Raw genomic sequence first — 12,022 nt, forward strand, 5'->3', positions numbered from 1 at the left:
TGACTCCAGCCCGCCAGGGACCAACCTGAGGCCCTGGGAGCAGGTGAATTTCCTTGCTGCTCGCGCGCCCTCTGGCGGCGGCTGGCGGGAATGGCCGCGGCTCACCTTGGATCGGACTCGGGAAGCGGCCGGAGACTGGGACATCCCCCTCCCGGGCCTCATGAGCCCCTTCCCCGAGGCCGCTCGTGGACAGGGATTGGGCTGAACGCCTTGCAGCAGCCCGGGTCTGCTGAGGGGGCATGGGAGGGGCAGAGTCCACGTCTCCCTCCTTGTCATGGTGGGATCCAGTTTCCCCCACAGCTGCTCTTTCCAGGGGTTTCCCCATCGCTCCCCCTTCCTCCAGCTCGGGCAGGGATTCCCCTACAGCTTTCCCCTCCTCCCCGCTGGGAGAGCGCGCGCCTCCGTGTCCACTTCTACCTGGGAGTGGGATTTCCCCACCGTCCTCCCGCGGGGGGGCGAGATCCGCCCCATTTCGTCATTGGAGGCGACACTTCCTGCGGGGGGGGGGGCCGGGAGCGCCCCATAGCGCCCCACACACACACTGGGAAGTCCCCACAGGGCTCTCCATAGGACCGCACGCCAGCCTGGGGGGAGATATCCCCCTCCCCTCCCTGCTAGGGGGTGAGATCCCTCCCTCAGGCCCTCCTCCTCCTCCTCCAGGGGCTGAGACCCCGCCCCTATGGGCCCCCACATTCCAGCAGGGCCCGCCGCCTTTCCCGCACCCTCTAGGGGCGAGTATCCCCCGCGGGGCCCCGCCCCTTTGGAACGCCATGTAGCCAACCCGCCACATGTAGCCACTTCCGCGTCCGCATCAGCCCCGCCCCCTCCCCTCGCTCCTGGTCCGGCTCCGGCTGCCGTCAGCGGCCCCGGGGTAACCCCGGCCGCGGCTCCTCCTCCTGGGCGCAGCCTGGGCCATGTGAAGCGGGACTCGGCTACTTCCGCCTCCCCGCGGCCGGCACGGCGCAGCGCTCGGGACCTGCCTTTGGGAACGGGCTTGGCGGCTGAGGACTCCCATGCTCAGTGCACCCACGGGACCCAGGTAACCGCCCTCCACTCGCCCTGGGGCCAGGGACCCTCCCTCCTGCGCCTTCCCTCGGCCTGTGCCGCTGGGGCACGAGAGTAGCAATTGGCGCTGTGGCCTTCCCAGGGACAGAGCAGGGGACAGGGGGAGGAACAACGAGCCAGGACTTTTCTGCCCCCAGTTTTTGGGGTGTAGCTAAAAGCTGGGCCCAGGCAGCAGCCCCCTGTTTGATGCATCCCATCGCTGCTGACACCAAGGACACGTTTTCACACTTGGCCTGCCCAAAGCGAGGCACCTGCACATCTGTTTAGGCCCTTAAATACAAATGAATCAGATGCCCTGATTTTAGCCAGCAAAGTTGGAAAAGTCTGGCCTGGCTATTTTCCCAGAAAGCAGCAGAGGAATCTTGGTTCCAAACTCCCTGGGAAGGAATTTGTAAACTACTGACCTGATCCTCAATAGCTGTCATCTGGCATGACCTTTGTGCTGTTCATGGACCTGTCAGTTTACACCAGAGTACTGGGATGGGGGTAGGGGGGTAGGACAGCATGCAAGGGACTCCTGAAAGAAGCAGAATTTTACAGTACTTAATTTTGGAGATGTTTCCTGGCTCTCCGCTTTACTTCCCAGTTGGTGTTCTATAGCTACCACTGGATGACATTTGAAAGTACAAACAAAAGAATCAGAAGGGGAAGGGTCACAATTTTATAATGGATTTGAGTGAATGGGGAAAGGATTATCAACACCGGCCTGCTCAGCACACATCTCTCTTTGCTTGAAGTGATACTTTTATTGAAAATCCTGACACCCCCCCCCACCCCATTGACTGGATTAATAAAACAACAGAACAGAAAGGTAAAATAATGGGTGCAGAGGAAGGGAGGTAGGAAGTGGAAGGAGACAGATGGGTCCAATTTCCACCTGCAGGAGTTAAGGAGAGATTTCTAAAAAGTCACACTCCATTTACATTTGCCTGAGGTCTCTCTTCTCCAAAAAGTTACCCACTCTTCTGCTGCTAGGTCAGCCACAGATACTGGCTAAGCTTCTATCCTGGGATGCAATTGATTATTTTTTAAAAATGTCATAGAGCACCCTGAACATATTGAAAGTGTCAGGTGTCCATAGCAAATAGATAAGTTTCATCTGGTGCAAAGCGCATAAACAAAATCTTGGATGATGAATGCAGTATCAGTCTGACTCACCAAGGGTAAGGGTCAGAACTGCACGTCAAAGTTTTGGACATTTGTCAGACCTGTTTTGAAAGGGGAGTGTTTCATTTTGTTTGCTTTTGTGTTTCTAAGAAGTTGCTGTGAACCAGAATTTTTCATTGAAAGGGAGCACAACTTCCTTAGATAGGTCTGATCTCACACATTAAGCAATCATAGGGTTTCTGTGAGACAGAAAAACTAGTTGCTAAAAACAGAGTGAAATTGTAAATTTTCCCTGAAAGCTAGATTTGCGTGGGAGATTTTGTTTTGTTTGCATTTTTTAAAGGCGCTGTTTTCTGATGTACCTTTAAATACTGGAAGATTGTTCCTGAGGGTCAGATACTGTGTTGTTGGTCTTCTATAGCCAGTATTCCTCCTGATTGACAGACACAGCAGCCTTCCACTACTGGGCGGGGTCCCTTCACTCTACCAGAGCAAGATCTGATATTAAATTTACTGCCAGAGGATGTGGGTGAGTCTAAGAGCTTAATAAATTTCAGAAGAGGGATTAGATATGGATGTGAACATCCACAGTGACCTGAGATATAAGGACATAAGCTAACAAAAGACACAAACCTGAGTCAGGAAGACACTTTCCCGATGGACAGCTTATTCCATAACTGCCCATTAGAGGATTTGTGCATCTTCCATCTGGAATAGGCCACTGTCGGAGACAGGACGTTGGATGAAATGGATCCAGAACATTGTTCTGATCCAGTTTGGCAATTTTTATGTTTCTAAATATGTCAGTAATTTAGCATTGACTATTTTAATGTGTGTGTTGCAAGTGTGTTTAGTAAGTGTGTGTAACTTTGCTATTTACTGAAAATTACTACACAATATTGCAAGTATATATAAAGATGCATAATACCATGCATATGGCAAAGACTATGTAGATACCAAAGAGGGATAACATTCTTTAAAAGGTAAGGCGAAGACCGGGGTGGACAATAAAGTGGGCTGCTTCCGCGATATTTACCTGCACCTCCACAGGTACAGGCGATCACAATCCCATGGGCTGGGAATGGTGATCCACGACCAACAGGAGCTGTGATCCCTGTACCTGTGGAGGTGCAGGTAAATACGGTGGTGTGAGGGACCACCAGTGGCTAACCCTGGCAGATTGGATCCCCTGGTGTACACACAATGCTGACTACACAGTAACCTCAGGCACAACTAGTACAGAGCATCAAATGTTAAATCTGTCTGTCTGTCTGTCTAATCTTAGAGATTTGGGCTTCTGTCTGCAAGTCTGTTTGTTCAAGAACTCCTCCTAAAAAGTAAGAGCCAGGGCCACCGAATTTGGTTTGCAGCTTCATCTTACCCTAATTTAAAACCAGCTCAGGGTTTGGTTGTGCCAGCAAAACAGGAAGTGCCAGGAATGGGACTGTTATCCAGAACATGGACCGGGAGGGGGCAGAGAGAGAAGGGGCACGATACTCACAGTCACCACTGGCAATGATCAGAGTGACCACTAGGGGCAGCCTCATCGGTGAGAGCAGGGGCAGGCGAATTCCGGCCGCGTGCCTGATCCGCTTTGCAGGGGTAGTCCCCGGCGGGCTCCCACCTCCATGTTTACTTGCGCCTCTGCAGGTACTGGAGGGTCACAGCTCTCAGTGGCCAGATTCGTGGCCATCCAGAGCTGTGATCTCACCCCGTGGGCTGCCGTTTTTTATTGCCCACCCCTGAGTAAGAGACTGGCCAGCTGGGGACCGGGCTCTGCAACAGAGCAGGTGAATGGCCCCTCCACTCCAAAACATGCTGGGGGATGATCCCCACCTGCAGGGCACCCTCCCCCAGCTCCCGCACCTGGGACCCCCCCATTCCCACCTAGGAACTGCCCTCCCCAAGAGAGGCTAGGACCTGGAATCATGGCCCGGCCCCAGACAGGCTACAAGCCTTCAGAGTGGGACATCTGCAGGTTGGGGATAGGTCCCGGAACCTGGCCCATCCCACATACAGATGGTCAGGGGGCTGCTGCAGGCCAGGGGCAGCCCCTGGAGCCTCCCCCTGGCCAGCTGCAGGGCAGGGGAGCACAGGTACAGGCCAGGGCTGGCTCCCAGAGTCTGGTCCCCCACCTCCTGTGAACATCCTGGAGGCCAAAGGGCAGGGGGCTGTTGCAGGCCTGGGGCAGCCCCTGTAGCCCTGCCACACCCATGATTAGGCTGCAGGGGAGCTACTGCAGGGAGGAGCCGGCCCCCCGGGCCAGCTGCAGGGCAGGAAGGGCACTGGAGGGTGGGGACAGCCCATAGAACCCCACCCTGATCACCTGCAGGACAGTGGGGTGCAGCTGCAGGCTGGAGCTGAACTCTGGAGCCCTGCATCTCCAGATCAGCTGCAGCTCGTGGGGGCACCGGCACCCAGGGCCAGCCCTCAGGGCAGGGGGGCAGCTGGAGGTTGGTACTGGCCATCAAGCTCTGCTTCCTCCTGGACCTGCTGGAGGCCACGGTGGGGGGGCACAGCCAGCCTCCAGAACTTTGCCCCTCCCCTGGACAAGCAGGGGGCCAAGGGTCCATCTGGAGGCCCTGGCCCCCTGGGAAGAGCCACTGGCTGGAGAGCACAGGCCCGGCCCCCCAGGAGGGGCTGCTAGCCGGAGAGCACCACCCTTGCCACCACGGGCGGACCCGGTAAGCTCTGGCCCACCCCAGCCTTCTGCCCTCAGTCCTGCACTTCCCATCCGCGCCTTGGCTGCTGCACCCCCCCCCCATCCTGAGACCCCGCCTCCCTCCCCCTGCCCTGAGCTCCTGAGCCTCCCCACACCTTCCCCTCCCCGACTTCTGCATCCCCACTCCTACCCCGCGCCCCCCACACTGAACCCTGCGCCTTCAGCCCCCCATTCCCTGCCCTCATTCCAGTATCCTCCAACCCCTGCTCTGAGCCCCCCAGTTCTCCCAGCCCCCTGCCCTCTCTCCTGGACCCCTGCTGCCTTTTTATTCTAGCAAAAGACGGATAAACTGCAAATATCATCTACTAGCAAACTCTAGCTATTGTGTGAATCACTTTCCTTCTTTTCTGATGCAAACTTCTTTTTTTTCTTCATTGTTGAAAAATGCACATTTCACTAAAGCGTGCACGTTTTCCACACAAACCCCCAACTTAGAGACCTGAGGAACGCTGGGTGCACCTGCTAGTAAGTCAGCGACTTTGCACTGATTATTTTAAAGGGTGCCTCTCCGCGTGCCCAGTACGCATTCAGAGCTGTCGGTTGCTGAGCGGTGCCCTTGCAATACAGTGGGCAGTAAAGGTGCATGATACCAAAATACGTGGGCCGAAAGAGGAGTGACATTCCTTTAGAAGCCAGGTGTAGCACAGGGGTTTTCAAAGTGGGTTTATGAGGCTATTGGGGGGGTCACAAGCTGTCAGCCTCTGCCCTCACGCCCTGCTTCACCTGCAAGATTTATGGCAGTGTTTGAAGGGAGTCGCGCTCAGCGGCTTGCTGTGTGACAGGGGCCACCAATACAAACGTTGGAGAACCCATGATGCCAATGGTGCAGGGACCTTGGGCAAACCTAACGTGGAGCACCCAGACTCTGCCTGGCACGTTCTGGTAACTTCCCGCTCTGTTTTATCGCAGGGCCCGCTGGTGAGCTCCGTGGAGTCCTAGGATGGCTGCATTGCCCCCTGGCCCAGAGAGTATTGGGGAGACGAGCCCCTGAGCACAAGAGGAGTGATTATGTAGCACTCAAAGCATGGGAGGTGCTTTCCAGGACGCAGAAAGGCCTACAGTCCATGCCGGCATCCGGAGGCTGTACTATGCGCTTGTCATCACCTGCTTCTTCAGCACGTGGTCTGGCTAGCCAGCTGAAGAGATGGCCGAGGCCCAGGCAGGATTTGAAGGCGTCTTCAGCGTTTTATCGAAGATCCCGGAGGAAAGGCTCGTTACTCTCAAACACAAGCTGAAGCACATGAGATCGGCCACAAGCAGCTGTAAGCTATTGCAGGCCATGGTCCTGCTGACTCTGCGGCGAGAGGCAGAGGCAAGGATATGCCTGGACGCTCTGGGTGACGACGAAGGAGCCCTCTGTCTCTGCAGGTGCAAATGGGGTACCGGCAGCAGCAAGAACCCGCTGAGCCCCCAGCAGGAGGCGGGAGCCCGGCTGGCCCTGGCACGGGTCTACGCGCTGCTGGTGGAAGAAAAGCAGTGCAATCCCCAGTGCAGAGATGATGCCTACAAGGCTGCCATTGAGGCCTTCAGAGCCAGCGAGGCTCTTGGGAGAGACAGGCTGGGTAGCATCTTGGCCGAGGCCTATGCAAAGTGCGGGGCTGACTTCAGTTCCACAGAGACTGACCATGAATTTAAGACCCTGAGGTCCGACCCTGGGCATTTCCCGACTCCCAACCCTGCTCCACACGGGAGGAGCCCCCCAGTCCAGATTGGGAACCGATCGGTTCTCTCAGGGCCACAGACGTTGCGTTCTTCTGGCAGCCCGGCCTCCTTCATCAGCCACTTTGAGATCAGCCAGTCCCCCACCATGGAGTTCCACACCCGCTCGGCTCACTGCAACCGCGTCCCACAGCCCAGCCGGCTTTGTGGGGGTGCCGTGAGCAGCACCCTGCAGTCTGGCCAGGAGAGACTCAGCCACGGCCCTCGGGACGCCAGCCGGCTCAGCTGCTCCGCTGCACCTCCCCTGCGCAGCCACCGATCTGAGGCGCCCCAGACTGGTGGCTTTGTTCCTCCATCTCTTCCAGTTTCCGAAACTCCCATTCACCTTGTGAGTGCGGAGCACTGTCCCGTGGAATGCACTGACCCTCCCACCATGGGGACAGCAGGACTGCCGGAGTCAGGACAGCGCCTGCTCCAAACCCCAGGACAAGAGTCCCCTCCCGAGCCTGCCAGCTTGTGTCCCTCAGGGCCAGCCGCGAGCGCTAGCCGAGTGCCCATCGAGGATTCCTATGTCCTCACAGAGAAGGAAGAATCAGAATCCATCTCCTCCTCCAGGGCGCCCCCTTCTCCCCAGGCAGCAGCTGCCCCCACCCCGGAGCTGGACTGCGGCGAGAAAAGGTTCTTCAGTTTCGTTGTCGTTCACGCCACGGAAGATGTGGACATCGCCTGCCGGGTGAAGGAGATGCTGGAGAGCATGGGGGTGCCCGACGGTGCCACGTTCTGCGAGGAGTTCCTCGTCCCTGGGCAGTGCCAGCTAACGTGCTTCCAGGACGCCATAGACAACTCCGCTTTTACCCTCCTGCTGCTGACCCAGAACTTCGCGTCCCGCCTCTGCATGCACCAGATGAACACAGCTTTGATGGACTCCCTCCAGCGGCTGCCCAAGTACAACTCGGTCATTCCTTTTGTGCCCAAAGAGTACCCCTTGAAGAAGTCTCAGATACCCAGCATACTGATGGGGCTGGTGCCTCTGGATGAGAACTCGCCTGTGTTCTCCAGGACGGTGAAGAACACCTTCAAACTCAAGAAGATCAATGAGCAGAAGATGATGTGGTGCCAGATGCAGCACGTCCAGGAGCAGCGGAGGAAACAGCAGCTATACCAGGAACACTTCCAGCAGCTGCAACAGAACTTAGCGGCTCTGACCTTGGGGTCCCAGCCTGGCTACCCCCCCCAAATGCTTTTGCCCACACTGCTGCCCTCTCCTGCAGGAATTCAGCACCTTCTGCAGCAGCTTCTCCAGCTCCAAACACCCTCTCTTCCAATGTTTTCCTCCCCTTCTCTGCACCAGCCTCACCCAGCTAATCCGTTCACATACCCCCAGCCGGCTCCCTCCCCTTCTCAGCACCTCATCCTCCCGTCGGGCCACCAAAATGTGATGCAGGGGTCAGGAGGCCCCCAACCCCTCATCATTCAGAATGCTCAAATGGTGCAGATCGGGGACCACAATCAGATGCGCAGGGAGAGGACCATGTCGGTGCCGGAAAGCTCCGACGAAGAAATTGGCGAGAGCGTCTGACTGGAAGGGCAGGAATTCAACACAGTCTGGAGAAAGCAGCACTTAGTTTCATTGCAAGCTGTGTAGGTCTGTGGTCTTGGTGACGAGCCTGCCCGGGGAGGACGGGTTCCCCTCCTCGCTGCTGGTGGAACGCACAGAGTGTGGAAGGCAGCAGCCATCTCATATGCTGTAGGGAAAAGAGTGAGAATGAGGAAGAGAGAGACTCAAATTCCTGAGAAAATCATTCCCAGAACTCCTGGGGGACTCAAAGATATTTTTGAAATAAATTGTAGGTAATTTATTCCTCTTTCTGTATGTTCTCGCTTTCTTGCCAGGGTGGGAAGGGCCCTCACTGGTCATATTGCTACCCCTAGGACCTGTCCTGATTGCCGTTACCTATGGGGAGACAGCATGGCCTAATGGATGGGGTGAGGCTGGCACTCCTGGGTTCTATTTCTGGCTCTGCCAGTGATCTGCTGTATCACCTTGGGTGTGTTGCTTAGGCTAAAGTTCCCCTAAAATAGGCAACTGAAATGCCTGGAGCACGACTCTCAGAGGTGCTGAGGGGTGGATGCTCGGGGGGGCCTATGGTGTCTCATCTAAAAAAAAATGTTGGTGGTCACTCCTGTAAGTTTCAACCTTCACCTCACTCCGTGCCTCAGTTTCGCCCTTTGAGAAATGGGGATAGTTGTGCTTGCCGGCCTTTGGGGAGTGCTGGGAGAGCTACAGAGCAAGCGCTAAGTATTATCAATCCCCAGTCCAGCACAGCGTGATGCACCCCTTCCGTGTCCCCCCTGCACTTCAGAACCAGCACCTTACCTGCTGCCCAGCGCTTCTCCAGCACCCTCTGGTGATGAGACGCGAGTATAGAATTCTGAAGTGCCACTCGCTCTGTGGCATATTATCCCTGAGGCAAGGAGGGGCGCAGGTTATAAAAATGCCGGAATGTGGGAAGAGATCCTCCCCCCGAGAGAACGGTCAGTAGAAAACAGAGACAGGAGATCCCCCTGCTTGTGTGGTGCAGAAGGGGGTGTCAGTGTGCAACGTCAGATGGAAAAACCAAACCCCGGATTTGTCTGCATTAGGGATGTGAAAGGGTGATGCTTTCCGGTTCTGGTTAACCGGGAGGGGCGGGGCTGGAGCAGCTCCCTGCCTGCCAGGGGGAGGGGCCTGCTCTAGCCCTGCAGGATCTGCTGCACAGGTGCTCCAGTGCGGCCGGAGCAGCCCCTGGCCACAGTGGATGTGAGTGTGTAATTGAATAATTGTGTAACCACATCAGATTTTAGTGGTTATGTGACTATTCAATAGTCCCCGGGGGTGGGGCTGGCAGCCAGTGCGCTCCTGGTCCCACCCCGGGGAGCCCCCTGCCACCGCGCTGCTGCTTCTGATGCAGAGGCAGCAACAGCCTCTGTCTGTGGGGGGCCCTATCTGAGGCAGCAAAGGTGAGGGGAAGTGTGTGTAGGTGACAGGATTACAGATAAGCCCAGGCTTATTAGTTAATCATTGACTACACATTGATATCCCTAGTCTGCGTTAACCCCCCCCCCCCCCCACACACACACACACAGGGCTGCGGGGCTCTTGGCGTGAAGGGAGCAGAGCAAGTCCCCTTGTGTGACAGCGCTGGTCCCGGCACCAAGTCAAAGGGCAAGTGTGAACGTCCAGGCATTGCTCGTGCGTGATCAAAAGCAGCACAAGCTGCCAGCGCTGTTGACGAAACTGCTGCTTGCAAGTAGCTGCAGGCACTTAGAAACTCAAGTGAACCTGAGCTTTAAAGTCCCCAGCATCCCCACCCTCCAGTTTTCAAAGGTTTGGGGTGTCCCAACAATCCTTGGACAACTGAGGGTGCCCCCTAGTTTTAAAGCACTTGTGTGAAAGCGTCAACCCACCGGCAGTAGCACAAGGGGCCAGACAGACGTACAGTCGTATTAAGAAACATCTGCGGCGTGTGTCCAAGAAATTAATCTGTGGGTCTGGGCTACGTGGCCCTTTTGTTTGGGGCCCGCGGAGCGGTTTGGGTTTATGCAGGGCTCTACACGTGGCACCACTTCCCCAGGGATGGAGCAGCCTCTGGCATGAGGGAGGCAGGAGGGGGGATGTCCTGGGGGTTGGGAAGTGCGGGGGAGCTGAGACCATGCCACCTTCCTGTTTGGGAAACAAACTGAGGAAATAGAAATGTCTGGTATTTTCTAAATACGATGTCATGTAGAGCGTGATGTAATGTCAAGTATTTGTGTTGAAACCATGGGGCAGCCCTACCGTGGGTGGGTTCTGTATCGGCTGCTCTTGGGGTGGGTGCTTGGGGATTCCAACCCACAACCCTGTCCTCCTGGTCCACTCGAGCTGACCCCACCATCCTGCCTTTGGGGAGTCCCCTTGTCCTGTGTCTGGTTGCTCCCAGGGTGGGGATGGGGCTTGAACTTGCCACCATGTGTTCCCCAGAACTGATGCCAGTTGCCCCCCCCCCAAAGCAGTGGGCATGTACAGCAATGGCTCCATGTGCTGCCCCTCATCCACAGGCACTGACCCCACTGGCCACATTCTCCATTACTGATGAATGGGAGCTGCAGGAGCAGGTGGAGAACCCCCGCTCTGTCTTTCTCAGGGGGCTGCAGGGACATGCCAGCCACCTCCAGGAGCACAACTAGCCACAGGGATAATCACTCCACGCAGGACAGGTTAGGCATTTTACTACTCGAAGAATTACATTTAGGCATAAGAGAAATGCAAGTTATGAAATGCACAGACCCGTCCAAAAGGAAAACTAACCTACTCGGCAAGCGGCAAAAGGAGTCCCAACCCCCGTGTACGTGTGGGCTCGGGAGAGGAGCGTGAGAGTGACAGAGATTTCCATTGCCAAGCTCCCTCCATCCCCTTCTCTCTGTATGGAGATGGGGTACAGGATTGGGGGAGGAGGGGCACCCTGGCATCAGCACCCCCCCTTCTCCCTCCCACACTCTGCACAGCAGCAAGGGGCAGCGCCAAGGCAGAGGACAGGAGCAGCGTGACAGCGGGTGGAGGGGCAACTGAAGTGCCAGCAGGGGCGGCCCGTGAGCCTAGGCAAACTAGGCAGTTGCCGAGGGTGCCGCCGGCCCAGGCGCCCGATGATGACGTGGTGGCCGTGTAGGCAGGGGCGCCGATCGTGCCTTCCGCCTGGGGCGCCAGCTGCCGCGGTCGGCCTCGGGCCGCTCCTGAGTGCCAGCACTTGAGAGCTTCCCGGCCAAACCAGTCAGGATCCCCTGTCGAGGCTCCAAGATCTGCTGGTAGAGCCCGTTGGTGACCATTGATCTAGACCAGGGGTCTCCAAACTACGGCCCGCGGGCCGGATGCGGCCCGCGAGGCCCTCTCATCCGGCCCGTGCAGACTGTGACGGGGAAGAAACTCCCCGCACTAACAGCCCCTCCCCTGGAGAAGCGCCGAGCGGCGCAGCGCCGCGGAGCTGGGGCGGGGAAGAAACTCCCCACACTGACAGCCCCTCCCCCGGAGAAGCGCCGAGCGGCGCAGCGCAGCAGAGCCCAGGGGAAAGCCCACGGGGAGGGGAGCGAGGGCGCACAGCCGCAGGCGCGGCAGGCGAGGAAGGCGGCAGGACCCAGGAGGAGAAGGGGCAGGGACGCCAGGGTGAGCGGCACGCCCCGTGCGTGCCGGCTCAAAAGGGGGAGGGGCCGGAAGGACAGGGGCGGCCGGCACTCACTTTCTTTTGGGCAGGCAGCCAGGAGAGGGAAGCCGGAGGAGCCAGCGGGACGGAGGAGGGACTCTGGACCCGCGCAGCCCTTGCCCTGGGCAGCGAGACTCCCCGGCCGGGGGTGCGGGGGATCGGAGCCGCCAACGGACGGCCACACGCCCTGCGGACCGACGGCCGAGCCCGGGCTCTGCGCGTCCCTCACAGCAAGAGGGGTTGGGACTTGGCGTGG

At 57.5% G+C, this 12,022-nt stretch overlaps 1 protein-coding gene across 3 annotated transcripts; it reads left to right on the top strand.

Moving 5' to 3' along the window:
* The first annotated feature begins 764 nt into the window (after positions 1-764).
* Positions 765-8,418, top strand: TICAM1 (TIR domain containing adaptor molecule 1). Of its 3 annotated transcripts, none has more exons than XM_075903050.2 (3): positions 765-1,039; positions 2,516-2,701; positions 5,804-8,418. In XM_075903050.2, exon 3 carries the CDS (start codon positions 6,039-6,041, stop codon positions 8,130-8,132), a length of 2,094 nt encoding a protein of 697 aa, XP_075759165.2. In that variant the 5' UTR covers positions 765-1,039; positions 2,516-2,701; positions 5,804-6,038; the 3' UTR covers positions 8,133-8,418. The 3 variants fall into 3 exon arrangements, with proteins under 3 accessions (XP_075759165.2, XP_075759166.2, XP_006110580.4); XM_075903051.2 differs by having other exon boundaries at positions 2,617-2,701; XM_006110518.5 differs by lacking the exon at positions 2,516-2,701.
* The last annotated feature ends 3,604 nt before the right edge of the window (positions 8,419-12,022 follow it).

The sequence above is a fragment of the Pelodiscus sinensis genome, chromosome 32, assembly GCF_052426305.1.
Source record: "Pelodiscus sinensis isolate ZL-2025 chromosome 32, ASM5242630v1, whole genome shotgun sequence".
NCBI classification, from domain to species: Eukaryota; Metazoa; Chordata; order Testudines; family Trionychidae; genus Pelodiscus; species Pelodiscus sinensis.